The 22,104-nt window shown below is 47.0% G+C and overlaps 10 protein-coding genes across 10 annotated transcripts; 8 read left to right on the forward strand and 2 right to left on the reverse strand.

Moving 5' to 3' along the window:
* Positions 1-1,821: 1,821 nt before the first annotated feature.
* Positions 1,822-4,539, forward strand: N7500_010762 (putative AAA family ATPase GCN20; the record flags this gene model as incomplete). The annotated part of the gene is made up of 8 exons (XM_056681900.1): positions 1,822-1,974; positions 2,038-2,760; positions 2,815-2,895; positions 2,946-3,249; positions 3,304-3,477; positions 3,527-3,613; positions 3,667-4,135; positions 4,188-4,539. The coding sequence occupies 8 exons, from the start codon at positions 1,822-1,824 to the stop codon at positions 4,537-4,539; spliced, it is 2,343 nt and encodes a 780-aa protein (XP_056527309.1).
* Positions 4,540-4,883: 344 nt separating this feature from the next.
* On the forward strand, positions 4,884-6,751 carry N7500_010763 (putative MFS myo-inositol transporter; the record flags this gene model as incomplete). The annotated part of the gene is made up of 3 exons (XM_056681901.1): positions 4,884-5,134; positions 5,211-5,507; positions 5,557-6,751. 3 exons carry the CDS (start codon positions 4,884-4,886, stop codon positions 6,749-6,751), a joined length of 1,743 nt encoding a protein of 580 aa, XP_056527310.1.
* Positions 6,752-7,125: 374 nt separating this feature from the next.
* On the forward strand, positions 7,126-8,665 carry N7500_010764 (uncharacterized protein; the record flags this gene model as incomplete). The annotated part of the gene is given in 6 exon segments (XM_056681902.1): positions 7,126-7,206; positions 7,267-7,686; positions 7,742-8,042; positions 8,105-8,196; positions 8,254-8,356; positions 8,367-8,665. The coding sequence occupies 6 exon segments, from the start codon at positions 7,126-7,128 to the stop codon at positions 8,663-8,665; spliced, it is 1,296 nt and encodes a 431-aa protein (XP_056527311.1).
* Positions 8,666-8,939: 274 nt separating this feature from the next.
* On the reverse strand, positions 8,940-10,219 carry sec13 (GTPase-activating protein SEC13; the record flags this gene model as incomplete). The annotated part of the gene is made up of 6 exons (XM_056681903.1): positions 8,940-9,264; positions 9,330-9,739; positions 9,811-9,841; positions 9,903-10,018; positions 10,101-10,145; positions 10,217-10,219. The coding sequence occupies 6 exons, from the start codon at positions 10,217-10,219 to the stop codon at positions 8,940-8,942; spliced, it is 930 nt and encodes a 309-aa protein (XP_056527312.1).
* A 332-nt stretch (positions 10,220-10,551) lies between these two features.
* On the forward strand, positions 10,552-11,548 carry pex20 (the record flags this gene model as incomplete). The annotated part of the gene is made up of 2 exons (XM_056681904.1): positions 10,552-10,665; positions 10,718-11,548. The coding sequence occupies 2 exons, from the start codon at positions 10,552-10,554 to the stop codon at positions 11,546-11,548; spliced, it is 945 nt and encodes a 314-aa protein (XP_056527313.1).
* An 807-nt stretch (positions 11,549-12,355) lies between these two features.
* Positions 12,356-12,973, forward strand: N7500_010767 (uncharacterized protein; the record flags this gene model as incomplete). Its single annotated transcript, XM_056681905.1, has 1 exon — positions 12,356-12,973. One exon carries the CDS (start codon positions 12,356-12,358, stop codon positions 12,971-12,973), a length of 618 nt encoding a protein of 205 aa, XP_056527314.1.
* Positions 12,974-14,042: 1,069 nt separating this feature from the next.
* N7500_010768 (uncharacterized protein) lies at positions 14,043-14,242 on the forward strand (the record flags this gene model as incomplete). Its single annotated transcript, XM_056681906.1, has 2 exons — positions 14,043-14,183; positions 14,204-14,242. 2 exons carry the CDS (start codon positions 14,043-14,045, stop codon positions 14,240-14,242), a joined length of 180 nt encoding a protein of 59 aa, XP_056527315.1.
* A 348-nt stretch (positions 14,243-14,590) lies between these two features.
* N7500_010769 (uncharacterized protein) lies at positions 14,591-15,496 on the forward strand (the record flags this gene model as incomplete). Its single annotated transcript, XM_056681907.1, has 1 exon — positions 14,591-15,496. The coding sequence occupies one exon, from the start codon at positions 14,591-14,593 to the stop codon at positions 15,494-15,496; it is 906 nt and encodes a 301-aa protein (XP_056527316.1).
* Positions 15,497-16,098: 602 nt separating this feature from the next.
* Positions 16,099-17,961, reverse strand: N7500_010770 (multicopper oxidase; the record flags this gene model as incomplete). The annotated part of the gene is made up of 1 exon (XM_056681908.1): positions 16,099-17,961. One exon carries the CDS (start codon positions 17,959-17,961, stop codon positions 16,099-16,101), a length of 1,863 nt encoding a protein of 620 aa, XP_056527317.1.
* A 1,061-nt stretch (positions 17,962-19,022) lies between these two features.
* On the forward strand, positions 19,023-20,208 carry N7500_010771 (FTR1 family protein; the record flags this gene model as incomplete). The annotated part of the gene is made up of 2 exons (XM_056681909.1): positions 19,023-19,316; positions 19,375-20,208. The coding sequence occupies 2 exons, from the start codon at positions 19,023-19,025 to the stop codon at positions 20,206-20,208; spliced, it is 1,128 nt and encodes a 375-aa protein (XP_056527318.1).
* Positions 20,209-22,104: the final 1,896 nt, after the last annotated feature.

Below are 22,104 nucleotides of genomic sequence, written 5' to 3' on the forward strand. Positions count from 1 at the left end.
TTTGTTTTTATTTTAAATTGTTTATTTTTTTTAATATATATATTTTCATCCAAAAAAAGTCTAGGTTGATAGGGTATGTAAGTGAAGATTGAAGCGATCGGCATATCCAATCATTCAATTTGGAAGGTCAATATATGGAACATTATATATACACCAACTCCCTACAGAAAGTTCCTTGATCGTCTGAGGTCCTGCCATGTGTCCCAACCGTTCATAGGTAGCTATAAGCCAATACTTTACTTTAATTTATGTTTATTCTCAAACACATGCCGGCACCCGTTATATCGGTGTTGGCTGCCGTGAACCTGCAGAGCGGAACAAGATCTTCCCTGCACTGTTTGATGATCTTGAAATCTTCTGATCGAATGGTTATTTCTTGACCCGAAAAAAAATCATACACAACATACGAAGTAGCAACTTTAACCCGAAAGCTGAAGTCTCGGCCTTGCAAGTCTTGGCAGATTTTGCAAGCCCGTGCTTTGCAATTTCCGACTTTGGTGGGAAATGTGATTCCAGGGGTGGGAAGAGCTTCCTATCTCCAACTCCCAGAATTGTATGACTTGAGGCAGGTTGTAAACACCTTTGAGCTCGCTGTTCGGTTTTGATACACTATCTGGTCTTATGCAACTTCTCCCAACATGAAACTACTTATGAAACGCCCTGCAGCCTGCAAAACTATCTAATTTAGGTCATTTCGTCGGAGCCCAGTGATTGATGCAGGGTATACAAGCCAGGCCACCTCTTTCACTTCACCGTCTATGTATGTCTATCGCTACCACTGATAAAGAGTAACTGAAACATCTTTGGAGAAGACGAGCGCTCAGATAGGTGTTAATTATACTCATTCTAATCCATGGAAGGAACCTCGTATTGCTTATCAACGGACGGCCGGGGAGATGGCCGGAGCTGAGGTCGATCATTATGCTACGTCTATTTTGGACGTTGTCTGCCACTCAGGGACTTCTCAACTATTGGGGCTGTGTGACAATCGGGTGATCTGATGCTTGGTTTCCGTAGGCAAGTATATCACAAACAACAGTATGTGATTCAAAACTTGACTATCTGCGCTCAATCAACTAGTCAGCTGGGAACCTACCGACCTCTCGGCAACCACCTTTTCTCCAATGGCTCTGATTCAAATTTCCTGTATCTGAATACATTTCTGCAAACTTGTGGAAGTATTTAATGCCAAGTTCTTGTGGTTTATAAAAAGTACGGGAGCACACATGTGTGGCTTTACGGATTCGGGGATATTCATGTGTAGATAGATGATTCTCCCAATGAAATATAAAAGGCTCACACTATCTGAAGACCCTTGAATTAAGAAAACCAGATCTCGACGACTACATCTTGGGGATAATATCTCAATGCTGCCATACCTGCTCGCTAACCTAGATACGATAGATGCCCTTCCCCTACTTCAACAACTTCATGCGGAGATTTGCTACACAGTCAGCCAAGTTCCTTCAATAACAATTTCAGGATCTGCAAATTTTTCATAGTCTACTTTGTATGTCAATTGCTTCAAAGCAAAGCTACGGTCGTATAGTTCCGTATTAAAGTGATACAAATGGCTCATATTTTGGTATAGTACCCGCGAATATATGGCAAGGAACAGCCACCGAGCAACCTCTCCGTTAGTTTAGTGATTCTCAGAGCGTAGAAACCAACTCTACTCTAGCTGACATCTAATATCTGTCGCACCTTTGCATTATCCCAAAAGACAGGATTTGCTATGTCCATTTCTTGACCTCAGAACGATAAATACCTGTCATGTGATCTTATCGATAACACACATCCAAAAATCCGCCACTATTCACGATGGGGCCCTCGATTCCAGAACTCCACAAACTCTTGACGCCGAAGCTTCTTGGATCTCGACGTGACGCACGTCCTCTCGAGCTTGGCAAGATGGAATCTGAACTCCAATCCCAGATCCCTGGCCTCGACCAAATCATCACCGAATACTCAGTAGTAAGTATCTCCGCACATATGCGCAGTGGAGGACGGTAAGTTTCGCCGCTGACTATCTGACAGGGCTACCTGACCCATGCCGCAAACCTCTACGTCGACGATGCCAGTGGCCAGTCCCCCTTAACGGAGGCTGCCGAATCCGTGACCGAGCTCCTAGTCTCCGCCTCGGGAAATTTCTCCCCGCAAAACTACGATGCGATCGGCAACTTGGTTTCGAGGTTCATCACCACGCTGAGCTCTTCCGATGGTGACCCAGAGCGGAGGCAAATGCCCTTCAAGGCCAAGAAGCTTGAACAGACTATCAATGTCGGCGCACAGCGGAACATGTCTTCTACACTGGGTCTAACTGGAAACACCGTCGATTTGGAATCTGCCAATGCCAGAAAGATGGAGTCCAAGGTGGACAAGAAAAAGCTCGAGAAGGCTGAGCGCAAAATTCGCGCAAAGCAGGACAAGAAGTCTATGAAGAACGTTACCTACGAGGCGTCCCGTCTGCTTAACCAGCCGGATGAGGCCATGTCCTACGAGGAGTTCTTCATGGCTGTCAATCCTCTCCAAATGGGCTCGGACTCCCAGGCCAAAAGCAAGGACATCAAGTTGGATAATATTGATATTTCGATTAGTGGTCTCCGCATTCTTACAGATGCTGCCTTCACACTCGCTTATGGTCGTCGTTACGGTCTTGTTGGTCAGAACGGTATCGGTAAATCTACACTTTTGCGTGCTTTGAGTCGCAGAGAAATTCCGATTCCGACTCACGTTTCTATTCTTCACGTTGAGCAAGAGGTATGTTCAAACCGCAGCTCGGTTGCTTTTTCCATGACTGACTCTCTACCTTAGATTACTGGTGATGACACACCAGCGTTGCAAGCAGTTTTGGATGCTGATGTGTGGCGGAAACATCTTCTCGCAGAGCAAGCGGTTAGTCAAGTCTCAAGATACCACAGCAGCATATTTGCTAACGACCATAGAAAATCTCGCAACAACTGGCAGAAATCGAAGAAGAAAGATCTTCATTGGCGGATACGTCGAAGGATGCTGCTAGACTCGACGAGCAGCGAGAGGGCCTGGATATCACGTTGAGCGATATTCACGGGAAACTCTCAGAAATGGAGTCTGATAAGGCCGAATCTCGTGCCGCTAGTATCTTGGCTGGTCTTGGTTTCTCCCCAGAGCGCCAGAAGTACGCCACCAAGACCTTCTCCGGAGGTTGGAGAATGCGTTTGTCATTGGCACGAGCTCTATTCTGCGAGCCCGATTTGCTTTTGCTTGACGGTATGTACCACTGATCTTTTTATCCCACAAGCAACCCTACTGACACTTTCATAGAACCGTCTAACATGTTGGACGTTCCGTCAATTACCTTCCTTTCCAATTACCTTCAAGGATACCCTAGCACAGTACTTGTGGTTTCTCACGATCGTGCATTCTTGAATGAAGTCGCCACGGATATCATCCACCAGCACTCCGAGAGGTTGGACTACTACAGAGGTGCTAACTTCGGTAAGTTACACGAAATTTCAACACCATTGACGGTCCTAACGATCTGTAGAATCTTTCTACGCAACCAAAGAGGAGCGCCGGAAGACTGCTAAGCGCGAATACGAGAAACAAATGGCCGAGAGAGCACACTTGCAAGGTTTGTCACCCGCTTTATCTTGTCAGTGGGACCGCGTTAACGATTGTCATCAGCATTCATTGATAAATTCCGCTACAACGCCGCAAAGTCTTCCGAGGCACAATCAAGAATTAAAAAGCTGGAGCGCATGCCAGTTCTTGAAGCTCCAGAGGCCGAGTACACTGTGCACTTTGCATTCCCCGGAGTCGAGAAGCTTTCACCACCTATTGTCCAGATGTCCGATGTTTGCTTCGGCTACACTAAGGAAAAGCCTCTCCTCAAAGATGTTGATCTGGATGTCCAACTTGATTCGCGTATCGGAATTGTCGGACCTAACGGTGCTGGTAAGACGACCGTTTTGAAACTACTCACCAACCAGCTTGAGCCAACAAGCGGTCTCATATCCACAAACTCAAGACTGCGCATTGGATTCTTTGCCCAACATCATGTCGACGCTTTGGACATGACTACCAGTGCAGTCGGCTTCATGACCAAGACATACCCTGGTAAAACCGACGAGGAGTACCGACGACACTTGGGAGCGTAAGTTTTAAACCATTTAAATCCACTGCATTGACTAATTCTCATTTTATAGGTTTGGTATCACTGGTACAACTGGTCTCCAGCGCATGGAACTGCTGTCTGGAGGTCAGAAATCTCGTGTTGCGTTTGCTTGCTTGTCCTTGACCAACCCTCATATCCTTGTTCTTGACGAACCTTCCAATCACTTGGATATCGAGGGTATGGATGCCCTGGCGGATGCACTCCGGGCGTTTGAGGGAGGTGTGGTGATGGTTTCCCACGATGTGACCATGTTGCAGAGTGTCTGCACCAGTCTCTGGGTTTGCGATGGTGGTACTGTTACCAAGTTTGACGGCACCGTCAACGCCTACAAGAAGAAGATCACCGCGCAGGCTGATGCTGCCGGTGTTGTGGCGAAACACTAGGGCAGTTGGGCTATATATGTACAGATTAATGCCGTCAAAAACTCTGAATATCCTGCATGAATCTACATTATGATCATTGTTATTTCTTGTGTATTCAGCAACTCTGTCTTTTCTCTGCCTGATATATTAGACCTTCATTCCTCCCTAGTGCATAGCAATAGATTGAGCCATTCTTACTCAGGTCATAATATTCCGGCCCTGTTTCTTCTTTATTTACCCTTCATTGTTCATAACCACATACTGAACCACATCGGTGTGCGGAATCCGAGTTCCGCTCCGGGCTTTGAGCAGGTTTCCTTATCAGCTTATCAGGATCAACCCCAGACGTCACTTTACCATCTCAGATGCCCCAGGGGATAACTTTAGATGACACCTCAGGACTAGAGCTGGAAGAGCCCGAAGATATGACTGGTGCAGATGAGCAAGACCAACAAGGTCCCAATGCCCCTTTGCTCCCCTCATCCCACACCTCTCCAGACCGTGACGACAATGATCATGATGAGACCCTGGCCTATGAGCTGGAATACTCCGGAGGCTGGTTTATATGGGCGTTGACCTTCTCCGCTGGGATAAGCGGTCTACTATTTGGATATGAGTATGCTATCTCCTACCAGGAATCCCATGTTGCTCCATTGATCTTTCCGTTCACTAACAATTGTCGTGACTTCCAGCACAGGTGTTATCTCGTCTACTTTGGTGACAATCGGGTCAGATCTTTCGGGTCATCCATTGACAACAATCGACAAGAGCCTCATCACATCTTGCACTAGCCTGTTCGCATTGGTCGCGAGCCCGTTCACCGGAGTCCTGGCGGACAAGTTTGGTCGTCGGAAAGTCATACTTGGCGCAGATCTGTTATTTGCACTTGGAGCATTGGTACAGGCCTTTACAAGCCATGTTTGGGGCATGATCTTTGGGCGCAGCATTGTTGGCCTTGCTGTTGGTAGCGCGAGTGCGGTGACACCATTGTAGGTTGGCCGTGTCGTGCCAGACGGGAACTACCCTGAGCTGTGGCAGAAGTTTGATTATGAGAGAGTTGATGGTGGCTAACATGCAGGGAAATCTCTCCAGGTATATCTCCGAGTTGGCTCCTTCGCATGCAAGAGGAAGACTTGTGACGATACTGAGTCTGTTCATCACCGGTGGTCAGGTGGTCGCATACATAGCTGGGTGGCTGTTTTCCAGTACAACTGGAGGCTGGCGGTGGATTGTGGGAATTGGGGCATTACCGGCCTTTGTCCAGCTTGCCATTCTCGCTCTGCTACCCGAGACACCTCGATGGCTGGTCCAGGCTGGATTCGATGCTCGTGCGAAGAATGTCCTGAACAAGATTTATAAGGATTGCCCTGGGTGTGATCAGGTTGTGGATCGTGTCTTGCGCAATATCAATGGAGAAATTGTTCAAGAGGCATCGGAGATGGGACAACCCAAGTCTCGCGGCACAAAGCCACAATGGTTACATGATACTATTCAACGAGGTCAGCAGTTGTTGCATGGTGGAAACAGAAGAGCATTGATTATAGCAATGATGCTCCAGGCGGTCCAACAGCTCTGCGGATTCAATAGTCTGATGTATTTTTCGGCAACCATCTTCTCCTCCCTTTCGTTCTCCTCGCCGACATTGACATCACTCTCAGTGGCGATGACGAACTTCGTCTTCACGCTGCTTGCATTCGTGCTGATTGACAGGATCGGTCGCCGGCGCATTCTTCTGTACTCAATACCTGTTATGGTCGTTGCTCTGGTTGTCTGTGCTTTCTCGTTTTCGTCAATGGACGGCAAATGGAATTCAGAACCTCCGACTGACCCTCAAGAAAACCATGATAGCCCTAGTTCTCTTGTGCCTATTTCAATTTTGCTCTGTCTTACAGTCTATACCGCAGCATATGCTCTTGGACTCGGAAATGTCCCCTGGCAGCAGTCTGAACTCTTCCCTCTGAATGTACGTTCTCTGGGGTCAGGACTGGCCACTGCAACCAACTGGGGATCAAACTTCATCATCGGTCTTACATTCTTGCCTATGATGGAATGGATTTCACCCTCATGGACATTTATTATTTATGCACTCGTTTGTGTGGCTGGGTGGGTGGCTGTATGGGCGATCTATCCTGAGATGAGTGGACTAAGTCTTGAGGAAGTTAAGGGTCTGTTAGCAAACAGTTGGGGAGTGAGAGAAAGCCTACACCGACACCGTCTCTCACGACATATATAGTATAAATGGCCTGTAAACAAAGTCTATCAACATTGGGAGGCAGGTGTTCTATTTCAGTCCCATGAGGCGGTTCAATCTAAATAAAGTAGTTCCTTGTTTCTCTTTATATGCCTTTGACCTATTGTCACATGTGAGAGGGATTGAGCTGAGTAGTCTCTCATAATCTGGTCAGTTGCAAGCAATCCTCAGCCCTAAAAATTATATCATTAAACGATCCGTCATAACACCCGCACATTCAGTGACCGATCATTTCAAGGACATGTGAATGTACAGATCGAAATTTGACCGCTTCTGGTTTCCTTGACCTCTGCTGTCTCACATTAATCCTTCAGACTGCATTTGCATACCGAACTATGTATACAGCAAACACAGCCATGTCGAACAACAATATCGTACAGTCTGCTTCAACTACCACGCAAAGTCCTCGCAGCCGACTGCTTGAGCTTCCAAACGAGGTAAGTTCATGCTTGTATTCTACAATGGAGATTGCAGCCACTGATATTTAAGAATGACAGATTCTCCAGGAAATTGCATGTTGTTTGCCCAGTGATCGTGATGTCCTCCATCTCTCCCAGTCTTGCAAAGAGATGTGGGCCAAAGTCTTTGAATATGAGTCCGCCATATGGCGAGATCGCTTCGCGAAACACTATGACTTGGCCCCAGGAAAACCTTCCAGGGACTTGATGTTTGAATACCAGATCCGCGCCATTGTGTTGAGCGCTCCGATCCAATTCAAGGAAGAAGAGGATGATCGCCAATACCTCTGGATGGAGGTCATTCAGAACATGCTCGAAGAATCTCTGAAACTACCCATCGCTCTTGGAGAGACCTCAAAGACCCTGCAACGCATCCGCGAAACCCTAAAGGGAGTGGATTTCCTAAGCGAATTTCAAAAAGAAAGAACGTCCTCGCAACTCTTTTATGCTCTCCAGCTGGTATGCGCGTTTCGTCGAATAATGAACTGGACATTCGCTGATTTTTTCTTCATAGTGCTTGACTTCGTTTGCTCTCGACCCAGCTATTACCGAACCTTGTCGTCGAACCGACTACGACATCAGACAAGTTTACTCGTATGAAGAAAGGGTGGGCGAGGCATTCATTGACCACGATGACCTTGATCTTGCCAAACTGCTGAATTTGCGCAATTTCTGGCAACGTCACTTTTTGAATGCATCCGAGCTTACCTATCAAGAATCATTCTCTGGGCTGCCGGCAGAGCTGAAACCCAAGATACGGAAGGATAATCCAACCGAGACATCTGAACTAAGCACATCGTGGCTGGGATATTACTGTGAGTAGATCGACAGGAAGAATATTCTATCATGCCCTAAGCTAACATCAGTTCCCGATTAGCATGCATGCACCCGCTGTCGGACCTGCAAATGATCAACGAGCGCCAGACATGCGCTGATCTTGAGACACATGGCGACTCAATCGATATAATGGTGAGTGGATGACAAGTTGTTTTGAAGGCAGTAATTACCAGGTTAACAAATATCAAGACCCTCGACCTCCAACCCTCCTCCGATCAGTTCTGGCCCGAGCAATGCAGAAAGATCATCCCTCTTGCTAGTGAACCTGACACCAAGCGGACATATTTTGATGGTAAGCAGAGAGCTTATGGGGGGTGGCTATGAGGCAGGCAACCATGTGTTCGGGTTTACTGAAGAGATTGCTGTCCCCCACGGTGGTTTTGAGGGATGGGCCCGGATCTGTTTCATCATCGTCGAGGCAGATGAGGAGGAATCAAATGAGGAGGAAGAGGAGATGCCTTCTTCCACTGTGATGGACGGCGAGGGCTGGATCCATGGATATGAGGCTATCGTTATTCCTGGTGGGCGCTTGATGCTGGGACGATGGGTGGATATGAAGGAGCCAGAGGCCAGAGGCCCATTCATCTTCTGGGACGTGTGAGGGCCACGCCTGGTGCCTTTTACGCTTTCTGTTTCGTTTGCCTCTCTTTCTTTTCTGTTTTCTTTGTTCTGTGTTCTTTTTCCCCCGTCTGGGAGCTGAGTCGTGGACGACATAGAGAATGGGACAGATTAAGCTCGCCCAAAGCGCTGAAAATTGACGTAGGATATTCCGCAATGGAATCAATATTTATGGTAATAAGCAATAGAGCTTTTGAATATAAGAAAATTATGCTTTGAGGAAGGGAATAGATGACACAGAGAAATTAAAGCAGCCACTACTCTTCGATATCCTTGACCTTCTCCCACTCTCCCTTAAGGTTCTCCTTCCACAAACTGACCTTGTTATCACCTCCGCTGACGGCAAGGATATTGCCGCTGAGACTCCAGCTAACGCGCCACAGAACAGTGTCAAATTCCAGTGTTTGGCTGGACCACTGGCCCGGGTTGGAAGCATCGGAGGTCCAAATGCGAACAGTCTTGTCTTGCGAGGCGGAGGCGATGTAGGACTTGGAGAGGATGCTCGGGGACCAGGCCACATCACGGACCCAGTCTGAGTGTCCCTCGAGGGTTTGAGTGAGGTTGTATGATTTGGATTCCACGCTAAAGAGCATTGAGTCAGTTCATGTCATATCTGTATGTTTGGCAAGGTCCATCAATCCACATACTTATACTCCCAAATCTTGATCAGGTTGTCGCTGCCACCGGTAACAAACCGGCGCTGTTGACCGGGTCCGGGGACAGAGCTAATGAGGCTGCCAGCAGAAGCCGCGGGGGCCCAGCTGATAGAGTTGACGCCCATTCCGTGGGCATGGAAAGTCTGGTGGGTCCAGTTGTTGTCACGGAACTCGAGCACGCTGACATGGCCGTCGGACGAAGCACAGGCAAGAAGACATCCGCTCTCATGGGGAGCCCAGGAGACCATGTTCACGGAAGCCGTGTGAAGGGAGAAATCAAAGACCTTGGTCCATGTGCTGCCACCGGAGGGCGAGGTTGCATTCTGGGGCTGTTCCCGCCAGATCAGAACTTTTCCATCATAGGAAGATGAGGCCAGAATTGTGCCGAATTTTGGATGAGCCTAGGCCAAGAAGAATCGCATGGTCAGTCAAATTGCGCACCGCAGGGCTGATGTTTTGGGGTGTCACTCACCCATGCGACGCACCACACAGCACCCTCATGACTATCAAACGTCCATGTTAGTGACCAATTTTTAGCTGCATATGTCAACAAGACCAGTTTACCCCTTCAATGTCTCGACCAATCGGTGTGATTCGCCCTCAATCTCAAAGATCTTTATCGTTTTGTCAGACGAACATGTGGCCAACCGGCGGCCGTAGTAATCCAAGCCAGCATCGTGCTATATTCCACATAGCTCAGTTAGCTTGAGTACATTGTGAAATCATATGAGCACCAATTGTAGTAGGTATCCTAGCACATACAATCATCTCTTCGTGGCCGGAATTCGAGATCACCTGAGGGGTCGCCTGGAGGTTTGGAGCTGTTAGCGATATGATTAAGAAACAAGCTCAAGTTCATTCAGCCGAAGAGCAATTACCATGTTGAATTAAATTAAGCAAGCAATAAATTTGAAAGCTGTGAAAGCGCGGGGAATTGGGGCAGCTCACTCCCTTTCAGCCAAAACAACCTGGCCCTTCCCGTATCTTATCGTGTGCTTAGCGCTGGTCACGTTACCTCGATCTATGCACGTGATGAGCCTCGGCCGTCGGCAACCCCACGGCAGGCGTGGCGTGGAGTCTCTTGTGAACTCACCACCTTTTTGTTCTTATTATTTCTCTAATCTTTGTTTGGAGTTGATTACTGAGAAACTTGAAAATCAAATTCACAGCATCAGTATACTTCCCGCTCAACTTTGGTCATTTTAGCATCATTATGGCTGATGCGCTGTGCGGGCCATCGAACGCCCTCCAGAACTTCCAGAAGCATACATCTGTCGATCGGACCCTTCAGCAAGACCGGTTGACTTCACGTCAATCGCCTGTTCAGGTTGGTGATATTTCGAAGATCGTATAATCTCATCCATACTAATATACTCCAGGGTTTTCGATCCCAGAACCCCCAAGAAGGGATTCTCGACCAGGAGTTTGCCGCATTCGAAGGCAACCTCGCTGGCTCTGCACTGCCTAACTTGCAACATCCGGCCAATTTTGGAACACATCTAAATCATGCCGCAGTACACCACCCAGCCGCACACGGTGCAGGCAACGCTGGTTGGGCAGCGGACTTCCAGAACTTGCAAATCTCAGGGCCCTCATATCCTGCAGCGCAACTACAACGACCAAATGTTGCGCCAGCAACGGCACATGACGGTTGGCACACTGAATTCATGACTCAACAACAAGGGCCTATGTCCCAGGCCCAGCAAACCCCGCGAATGCATGGCGCCTATCAACCATCTTTTGCGCCAGGTTACCAGATGTATGGTTCCATGAACCAGATGCAGCCTGGACAGGCCATGCAGACCGAGCAACAGAACCACACGCATCAGTTTGACGAATCCGCCTTTGAGGCTGCCTTTGATCAGGCACGGGCGGATCTGGAGTTGCAAGGAGCTGACCTTGCTCAGCAAGATACCCAGAAGAACATACATGAGACCAGTGAACCCGATGTTTCCGAGCAAGTCAGCCAAGAGCAGATTCGACTTGGATCGGATCTTATCCCCCAAAGTGACAGCAAACATGATCCACAAACCCGTAGTCGAGATGCAGATGAACTTGCGCGGACAGCGGGACAACTGCTTGACAGCGTGCGCAACGAACAAAGTCAGAAATTTCAACAAAGCAATTTCCTGGCTTTGATGCGCCGGATTCGAGATCGCGAGGTGGAAGTTGAAGGAGATGATTTCCGCGAAGTCAGTACCAACCCGTAACGGTTTGGATGTCGGACGTGACAGAAACACCGGTATAACTCGGATATTCTACAAGGGCCGTTGTCCTTGCTAATCATCATTTGTAGACGGCGCAATCTCTTCACCCAGGTGGGCGTTACTATCCGGGCCAACCTCAATCCGACCACACTAGTTCCGAAGTCCTGTCTAGCAGAAATGAGCCAAACAACCCCATCGATAGGGTCTAATGTCCTGGGTCCATACAAGACAAGCCAATAACCTGACCAGACACGCCTACCTCTCAGATGGTTTAGGCATCGGCAGAGATTCCCGACCGACTGAAGAAGGAATATCCGATCATCTGGGATCTAGTCCAGTTGGTTATGGTGACACAAACGCACTCTATGAAGGATTGCTCCACAGTCAGGGGCTTGTGGACCGTCGCAGCGATCCGATTTGCTTTTTGGGAAGAGACTTGGAGGCGCATTTTCTACACTAGCGAAGCATACTAAATGTACAGGTACCTTCTTGACTGCGGTAATACTCACCATGGCATAGGTACCCGGTACATAGTTTTTATTCTATTGATACCCCATGAACAATAGCAATCACGTGATCTCTATTGAGAACAATCGAAGTCCATTGAACATTCCCGATCAGGCAACTCAATGGGCCCTTCTCAGTCTCTGATTGGCTGTCTATTGATTGTCTATTGATTGTCCTCTTTCCTATTGTTTGTGCCCATTCAAACGGACAAACGCTCGACCTTAAATACCCAGGAAACCCACTGCTGCACACTTCTCTTCTTCACTCCACAAACGCTACTAAAAAAATTGAACTTCATTCACAATGATGCCTCCATCAGACTCTTTGCGACATCACCTACATAAGCTCGCTGAAGTCCGAGCAAATCGCAATGCCTCTTCTAGATCTACCTCTACATCTCCTACTACTTCTACTTCTACTCCAAGCACAGCCCCACCACCATACACATTATCTGTCACCAGACCCAGTGGCACAACCGTGATGAGTGTTGATCAGCACGACATGGACGACCCGTGGGCCTCACCAATCAATATTTACATTGACAACTCAATCACTGTGACTGGCGATGAAAACACAATCACGGTGTCGACTCCTGGATCTGATTTCTCCACTGAACCAACTTACCAGGAGGCCCAGACATCTCCTCGCCTCGCCTCCATCGCGGCCGTCATCATCGCTGCTCTGAACCGCGCAAATGCACTCAACGATGATGTGGGCTATCCTCGGCCCATCAACATTCGCGCTCTTGCGGGCATTCGGGTGAATGGCCGAAATAACAGTATTTCTGTCGGGAGCGAAGCCTATAAGTCTCAGAATGATGCTACTCACTCTGGAGCTGGAGAAAATAACCGGCGCAAGCGCCGTGCTAGCTCGGTTCGTACTCTATTTGGTAAAACGATCGCCAAGAAGCTTAATAACTGACTGGCTTGGTTAATATAGGAGCCTATTGGAGCTCCGTCGGCTCAACGTCCACGCTCGTCGTGAATAGAGGCTATGAGTTGGTCCATGGAAGCCGAATGAATGTCTCTATTTTTGTTCCCAATTCTCTCAAGTTTTGGTAACTTTCTACTTTCGGTTTGGTTAGAGGAGTTTTGGGGTTTTTTGGTCTGCTTGATATGGAGTGATACTGTACCCTGTTTTTTTAATGAACCCCCTGTACATTAGGTGACTGTTCTTAACCCTCCATTTATTATAGTCGATGTTTCTTATTTTATGACTACGAAGGTGATGGAAAGTCTCCAGGCCATAGATTCAGCACTCGCGACTGGTAGCATAGTCCAACTCGTTATTTTGAAGAATTTGAGATGAGCCAATTTACCACTAAAACATGGTAAGAAGTAGTACAAAGAGTAAACATTGGATTTCCACGGGTCATCCTGCCGCAAAGCAAATGCACAAATAGTCGAAAAGATACATCCTTCTCCCTCTCCTATACAAAGCTGAGCGACTTTTCTCTTAAGACATAGGTAGAAAATTTGAAGAATAGGATACAGAATACAGAAGCCTGATAACACCAGACATACTACCTATTGAGCGGGGTCACTGCGCTTGTCAGCCTCATTTACAACGTAGAAGGGCTTAGCTATTTGCTTAGAAAAAAAAGAAAAAACGAGGGTAAAAGTACCTAACATAAGGCTCAAGTTGTGTCCAAACGGGGGATATTCATTTTTGCTTTCACACTCATTTTTTGGATAAAATTACCATTTAAGAAAAACCGGGAAGCCCACCGAGAAAGCTATTGAAAAGACTACTGAAAAGACTACTTTAAAGCCTTATAGATATTACAAGGCCGTATAAAAGGTCGTCTACTCTTATACGATTTTAGTAGTCACTTGAATTGAATTCTGAAATTGAATAAAACCCTGATTCAAGGTAGTCTATCTCTGAGATTTAAGTAATCTATATATTAAGGGCGTGATTATGGAGAATTAGACTACATAAGTATTGAAGTGAGATGTCTTCTATGGAGTATAGAGTATCAAATACGTAAATGCGTAAGGGTACTGCTGGCAAAAAGTCTGCTGGAGCCTGGCGCACTGGCTGGAGACTGCTGTACCCTAGTGTCTCACTGCAGCTTTTCCCAGCGAGACCGATCAAAAATGAGCAAGTCGAAACTGAATATGGAATACTAGTATGTGATTTGGCATCCAGAGTGGAACTGACGATCCACTACGCTATGGGGAAAACTAACGAAGTGGCGACCTGGAAGTGTCTGGGGAGCTGCAACATTAGAGTCAATTCTTCCCATGTCGTGACTCCGACTTAATAATTTTCGATTAGATTGGATGTTCTTGTGGGAGCTCGGCTTCAATATGAATTTGCCGAAATATGAGCATCCACCGGAGACAAAATGCCCACGTGAGTAAGAATACTACACGATTGGCTTGGAAGACTAACATCTGCTAGTGGGATATGCGAATTTTACCACTATCGACCTTTCGGAATATGATTGTCCGGGAGGAAAAGAGAGACTCGCACAGAAATTCAAACAAGTGCACCAAGTTGGTATTGCTCACACGACCTCCCTTAAACAGAGAGATGTTGACAGAAGAAGGCTTCTTCTATATTACCAACATTGGCCTGTCTCAGGATGATATTGATCTCCAATTTGCCATCGCAAAAGCATTTTTTGAACTACCCGAAGAAGAAAGACTGAGACACCGTGCTCCCCTGGAAGAGGGCAGTTACAATGGCTATCGTCCCTTGGGAGCACTAAGTCTTTTCCCTGGCATGCAAGATACGCTGGAATTCTACAGCATCTTCAAATTCATTCCCCAAAGCGAGCGATCACACCCAGACCTGATCAAGCGATATTCCGCGGAGATCGAGAGGTTCTCTCGCTTCATGCACGAGAATGTGTCCTTCAAGATCCTCCGAATATTGGCGACTATGCTCGAGTTACCGGAAGACCAGTTCGTGAACGGTAACCGTTATGAAGATGAATGCGATAGCTCTATCCGATACATGCTATACCATGCTCGATCTCAAGAAGAAAACAAGGAATTTGACGATGTTTATTTCCGTGGGCACACAGACAAGGGAACCATGACGTTCCTTTTCCAGCAACCAATCGCAGCATTACAAGTGCAGCAGGAGAAAGATGAGGATTGGAAATATTTAAAGATCCCCGCTGGCTCAGTCGCTGTCAACATCGCCGATACACTTCAGTTCCTCACAAATGGATATCTCAAAAGTGGCTTCCATCGGGTTATAGCGCCACCAAAGGACCAGGCGCACCTTGATCGATTGGGATTGTTGTATTTTGTGCGGCCGACTGATAAATTGCTATGGAAGTCTCTGGATAGTCCTTTTTTACAGAAAGAAGGGTATGGTAAAACCACAGCAGAAAATGATCAGAATGTTTCTGGACTGGATTGGTGGAGAGCTGGGGTCAAGGCTCGCAAGGGGGCAAATTATATCAGTTCTGCAGCCAGCACAACCTAAGGGTCGTTAATTAGATATGTCCAGGATAATCTATCCAGCTACACGAAGCTGTATATGCATCAAAATAAAAGACTGTAGAGAGAACAGAGAGAACCTATTAGCCTGACACTGGGTTCTACCACTATATTTTCGCTGATATGCCAGTTTACTCAGTCTTGTTTGCCGAGTTTGGACCAACTACGTATAAAGGTCCAATTTATGCAGAAGTGAAGTTGTAATTTTCCTTGCCTTCCAAGCGTATTCTTTCTTAGCTCTCTTCCCGGACTTCGGGATTAATCCTGTTTCCTCCCGAGGTTCCTACAGCCACTACAACCACTACAGCCAGGCGTGGGAATTTGGAATACCGGATGAATACCCCCCACAGCCACTGCCCTGATGCCCATGCCAGAGGCATAGCCTGATAGCGAGATAAATCATGATTTAGTATGCGATATGTCAATACGAAGTGGTGTCCTGGATTTCATTCGAACGCTAGTCTGATATTTTTACTTAGATCTGAACACATAAGTGTCAAGCACAACAAAATTAAAGTACACAATTGTATATAGAAACCTCTTACCTCTCTCTAACCAATACATGTTACAGGCGCCGCAATTCACCTTTTAATCCCGGTACGCCCTTGACGTCTCAGTAATCTCCATCTCGGTGGAAGTGTTATCATCTGAACCTGGCTTTCTCACAGGGGATTTCAGACCAGAGATTCCATAAATTGAAATGGCGACCATGCCCATGATTGCGCAAATACAGGAGAATACAAGAGCAACGATTCCACGGGCAGTGAATCCATCCGGGATGAATCCGGGGGGCTTGTTCTCTCCCTTCAGGTTGAGGTAATCCTCCGTGTTGGCAGCGGCATTGCCCTCGTAGGGTACGCCGGCAGCCTCACAGACCTTGATATGATCATCAGGAATGACAAGGTTATTTTGAAGCTCACGAGGAGCCTCGATGAACGTCATCGCAAGACCTTGCATCATGTGCCAGTCAATGTGACAATGGAAAAGCCAAACACCGGGGTTGTTAGCGAGGAAGCGGATGACATAGTATCCACCGGGAGGAAGGACAAAAGTATCACGACGCGCAGGGTAGACGGGGAACTCTGTGTGGTTGGAAGGATCAAAGGTGGCAAACTCTGTTCCGGCATCGTAATCGTAGAAGTTCTCACCATACGATGGGAATCGATCCAAAAGTTGGAAGGCGTGGCCGTGTAAGTGGAAGGGGTGAGTGCCTGAGTCTTGGTTGCTGAGAATGATCTCCACAACATCATCCTTCTCGAGAACGACGGACTGAGTATACTCACCGTACACTGCTGCATCAGTTGCGAGGTCACCGGCCGACATTACAGTGTAAAGTGTGGGGACTTTGGGCTTGGTGTAGCTATGGTCGTTCAGTAGGCCATATCCCATGCCGTTATCGAGATTGTCCATGACCAGAGTGAGCTCGATGGTCTGCTTTGGGTTCTTGTATAGCTCCACACGGTCATGTGGCACGAGGGTCATGTCGTCGAAAGGATAAAGTTCCGATGATTCCTCCACGGGCATTGTGATCTCATTGTGAGGGGCACTTGGGTTATACTCGAGCCAATTGGTTTGATTGAGCAAGAGATCAGGCGTGATCAAATCAAGAAGAGATGAATCGGCTACCATAACCATGCCGTAGTTCTTTTCGGTGGAGTTTTTCATCGTAACCAAGACAGAGTAACGCTGCGCAGCAGAAAGGTACAAAATGTCTGCTTCTGTCTCATCGACATAGATACCATCGATTTCGACAATGCGCATTTGGTGGTCTTCAATCCAGAAGTATTGACCCACAAAGGTAGCAATATTGATAAGTCGAAGAAGGTAGGTCTTGCCGGCCTCAACAGGATAGCTCTGACTGACCGAATTGTTGAACAGGAAGGAATTGGGGATAGGCTCAGCTCCAGTAGGATTGTACAAGGACATGAAGTCAGGTCCAATGTCCTCGGTCATGTCGTGGTACCAATCAGTCATTGTGAAGACCATCTCTTCATCATATTCATCGTGGAAGTAGGACTGCTCATCGTGAACGATAAATGGCGCTCGGTAGCCATCGGGGTAGCAGTAATCTGTGTGACAGTGATACCAATATGTGCCGTTCTGATTGACCGTGAAGTTGTAGGTGATGCTTGACCCTGGAAGCACTGGACACTGGGTGACCATAGAAGGGCCGTCCATGTCATTGGTACCGTTCTGGTACATTCCGTGCCAGTGAATTGATGTGGTCTTGTCACCGAGACCGTTGTGCATGTTGACCACCACGCGGTCTCCTTTGTTCACATCAACGGTCGGGAGAGGCCATTGATCATTGATGCCAATGACTTTGCGTTCAGCAAGGCCATCTGGATTTGCCATCACCCACGTCACATTCCAGTCAAACGTGTGTGTCACTGCCTGACAACATCCCGAGAAGAGCTGGAAAGCTCCCAACAGGGCAATATAATCCCGCATTTTGAAGTGCAGACCAGAAACTGTCCAAAGAAACGAGGCGTTGTTCGGAGGAATTGTCCTGGGTCCTGGGTCAAGGCATAGTTATTGTACTCACCCTTGGTTTTACTTTTTCTGCTCGCTGTTCAATTTAATTTCCCGACCTCTCCGACATGGGTCGACTTGGCGAATTCATGTTTGGAATGTTAAAGAGGCGTTGGACTAAATTAGCGTGGTGGAGTCCGATGGACTCTGATTGATACCCGGCTCTTGTTTCCTAATCTGAACAAGGGACTAGGGACTATTTCTCGCAAAAGTCACAAATTCGGCATTAATTGTGGCCAAGGTCTCGGAACTGATTGATAAAAAAATGTCAACGCGATCATATTCCACTAGGCTCACTTGGTTACCCACTCAGTCCACTTTTACCCTTCTCCTTAACTCCGAGTTGAGGGAAAAGTTTTCATTGCCGAGACTCCTTTGCCAAGGGTCCATGCCAAGAAATATACTCTGTCAAGAGAAGACGTTGATGAGAAGAATTGAATAGGTATTATTGAGCAGGAAAATAGCCGAGGTGGAAAAGAGTATAGGAACAACGAAGCAAGAGAAGATACAAGAGGAAGAAAATACAAAAAAAGAAGATCAAACAAGCGTGGCAGTTATTAGACCTAGTAGGAACACTATAACCTCACCAACTTCACTTCTTCCACATTTGAAGCTATTACGTTTGTGAGTCATTTTCACAGTTCCACGGTTATCGGTATCTCTAGCTTCATTGTCCTTGACTATCTGAATATTGGTATTTTCGGGCCATATTATCAATCTCCGAATGGACTAGAACAATTTCTACCAAGAGTGGAGGCATGAACAAGGAAATTCGCGTAATGCGTTCCAACAGAGCTCCGGTGTCCATTGGTAAGGCCCGTGATTTCCAGATGAAGATAGATTACTGACTAGCCTGAATCAGAAGGTCATTTCCCGGACGGCCGTGGTCGTCAGACATGAATTGGCATTGTTTTAAAAGCACATGAAAGGAAACATTCCTTGCTTTCTTTCATCTACAATCTTCCTACCCCAGTTGCACAATGGTGAACGTTTTTGCCGTGCAGGTGTTCTTCATTGTCTTTCGAGAATGTCTCGAGGCAGTCATCATTGTCTCTGTGCTTCTCTCTTTCCTTAAGCAATGCTTGGGCCAGCCAGACCAGGATCAGGCGGTCTACAAACGACTGCGAAAGCAGGTCTGGATGGGGTCAATCATAGGTGTGATATGTTGTCTATGTATCGGAGCCATCTTCATTGGCCTCTTCTACGGCTTGGGTCACGATGCTTGGGCAGACTCAGAGGAGTTGTGGGAAGGTATCTTTTATCTGATTGCCACGGTAGGTTTGACTGATACTTGAACTCATACCAAAAGAATGAAGCTGATTTCTCTACAAGATCATGATCACCATCATGGGCCTTGCTCTTCTACGGATTAACAAGACCAGGGAGAAGTGGCGTGTCAAGATTGCGAAGTCCCTGGTCGAAAAGAAGGAGGGAAAGTCACGGTGGATGCGGAGTGACTGGGGTCGTCGCTATGCCATGTTCATCTTACCCTTCATCACAACGATGCGTGAGGGAGTTGAAGCTGTGGTCTTCGTTGGTGGTGTATCCCTTGGATACCCTGCTACTGCCTTCCCTTTGCCAGTCATTACTGGAATCATGGCGGGATTGCTTGCCGGTTGGTTGATTTACCGCGGAGGAAATGTCATGTCGATCCAAATCTTCCTTATTGCTTCAACCTGCGTTCTCTACCTCATTTCGGCTGGTATGTTCTCCAAGGCCATATGGAGCTTGCAGTACTATCAGTTTGTGGTCGGAGTGGGCAGCGATGTTGGTGAAACGGGCTCCGGCCCCGGCTCCTACAATATTCTCCAGACTGTCTGGCACGTCAATTGTTGCAACGCCGAGATTGACAATGGCTGGGACATCTTCCAGTCTATTCTGGGATGGCAGAATACAGGTACCTATGGATCTGTCATTGGTTACAATGTCTACTGGCTATTTATCATGGCCTGTATCGCCTGGATGCTGTATGAAGAGCGGACCGGCCGAGCTCCCCTGGCAAGCAGCTTCTGGGGCTTGATGACGCATGTGCCAGGTTTCAAGAATATTGCCAATAAGAAATTGAAAGCAATGGACTTTGATGATGATGCTGCGGTGCGACAGATCAATTCGACAATGTTCCATGACTCTATTGTGGTGACCGAGACGGTGGAGCCCAACAAATGAGTCGAACAGACACTTTGATTCTGTGAAATACTGAACACTCGTGACCGGATATGGGGGTCATATGAACGGGCGAGGCTACGGAGTGTCGGTTGTTTCTCTTCGCAAAATAGAAAATGAATTCTTTTGTCACATGGGATCGAGGTTGTGAACAGTGTATAACAATACAATCAAAATTAGAAGTCTTTTGCTGTGCTTACCACATTATATTTTCTTTTTTCCGTGTCACTATGCGACCTTGCAACTCAACCCCATGAAAATGAGCATATTTAGTCTTGTACTCTGTAATTCTATGACCCTAGGACCATACCACCCTGCCCTTCTCTTCAGCCTTAGTCGCGTGCACTGTTGCCCGAATTGGGAGTAATCTTGCGAGGCCCCACTATTATCTCCGATCTAGATGTGTGAGCTCTTCCATACAGATTGACGAAGAATTTTTCGATGGCGTTGATATTACCCCAAAAATGCAGAAAGCCGAGAGTCACATCTCCGCAGAGCTCGACTAGAAGGAAAATTCTTTAGCAATTCCACTTTGTTCCCTCAAGTTGGGTTTAGCTTGAGAGCCCACTATGAACCCGACCTCGACTTATCAGACCCGAGATACCCGAACCCGAGCCCTACTTGCCTGACAACCTTACGACCGAATGATCCGCGATAGCCCCGAGTCTCAATCTGAATAGAATTGGATTTTATTGTCTATTTTTATTCCTGAAAAATCAATTCTATGGGCCAATCAGAAATTAGCACAGAGAGACTTGAGCGGGAATAGGAAAAAAAAATCACCGTGTCGAACCGATATCATTAGGCCTGGCATTCCAAGGTTGACACCTGGTCCATGAAGCGATTTCCATAGCATTGCTAATTTTTTATACCACGGATATTACGGATAGAGCCTTCTTCGGCTTGTTCGAGCTTGTACAGTTGGCAAAAGCTGCCGTGACCAGAAGTTTTCTAAAATTTCATTTTACAAGCCTATGATCATTCCTGGAATCAACTAGCGGAAGCTCTCACCTATTTACATGGCTTTGTACGGAATAAATATGTCAATGTCGGTTATAATTGAGGTTTCTTTTGCGTGATCTTTGGTATGGAGGTTTATCACACCGGTTGAACTGTTTTGAAGTCTTTCGTTATCAAACTCTATAAAACCATGGGAACTACGCTATTCTTTCTAGGGTATGCAGTGGGCCTGCTCGTTAATAATGCCAAATTCGAGTAACAATGCACCAGCCTAGTCAATCATCCATGGGACCATCGACCGGGAGATTCTCTTGAGCTGTCAAGGATCTCACGTTCGGCTATTACAGCCGTTTCTTTTTAGGGCCCCATCCCACGGAGCCCCACTCAACCTTGAAATAAGTCCGAGTTTTTTGTTATCAATCTCTACAGAAACACTAGTGCCATGGCATACAAGGGCCCCCCACTATGCCCGAAACTTTCCGAATCGGCATAGTTTAACCTTATGTCTGCCCTACGTTAACACCGAGATATATTGCCAAGCCTCGGACTTTGTCGCTTCTCCTACCATTCACCCTTGGCAGAGTACACTCCCAAAGTAGAACGCACAACCGCATCTTGATGGGAGAGTATTGGCACCTTCCCATTCGGTAAACACTACGGAGGTGTGCTATTCATGCACCTGTCTAGGAAGCTAACGTCTATGCATCAGCCAATCACTATTCGTACGCTTTCACAACTATACCCATCCTTGGCTAGGTGCCAAGAGAACATTCGTGTGCGAATTCTCGGAATATATTCATCAATGTAGTTGATAGCGTGGTTTTTTCCTTGGCTTATATCCGAGGCCATGGTTGGATGTGGAGAAATCATGCAACCCGGAGTGGACTTGGTAAGTAAATAACTCAATGACTTCGGGGACGTCCGAGGTTCTCTCCAAAT

Source organism: Penicillium coprophilum (genome assembly GCF_028826855.1).
Source record: "Penicillium coprophilum strain IBT 35676 chromosome Unknown utg000007l_segment0_segment0, whole genome shotgun sequence".
NCBI lineage: Eukaryota > Fungi > Ascomycota > Eurotiomycetes > Eurotiales > Aspergillaceae > Penicillium > Penicillium coprophilum.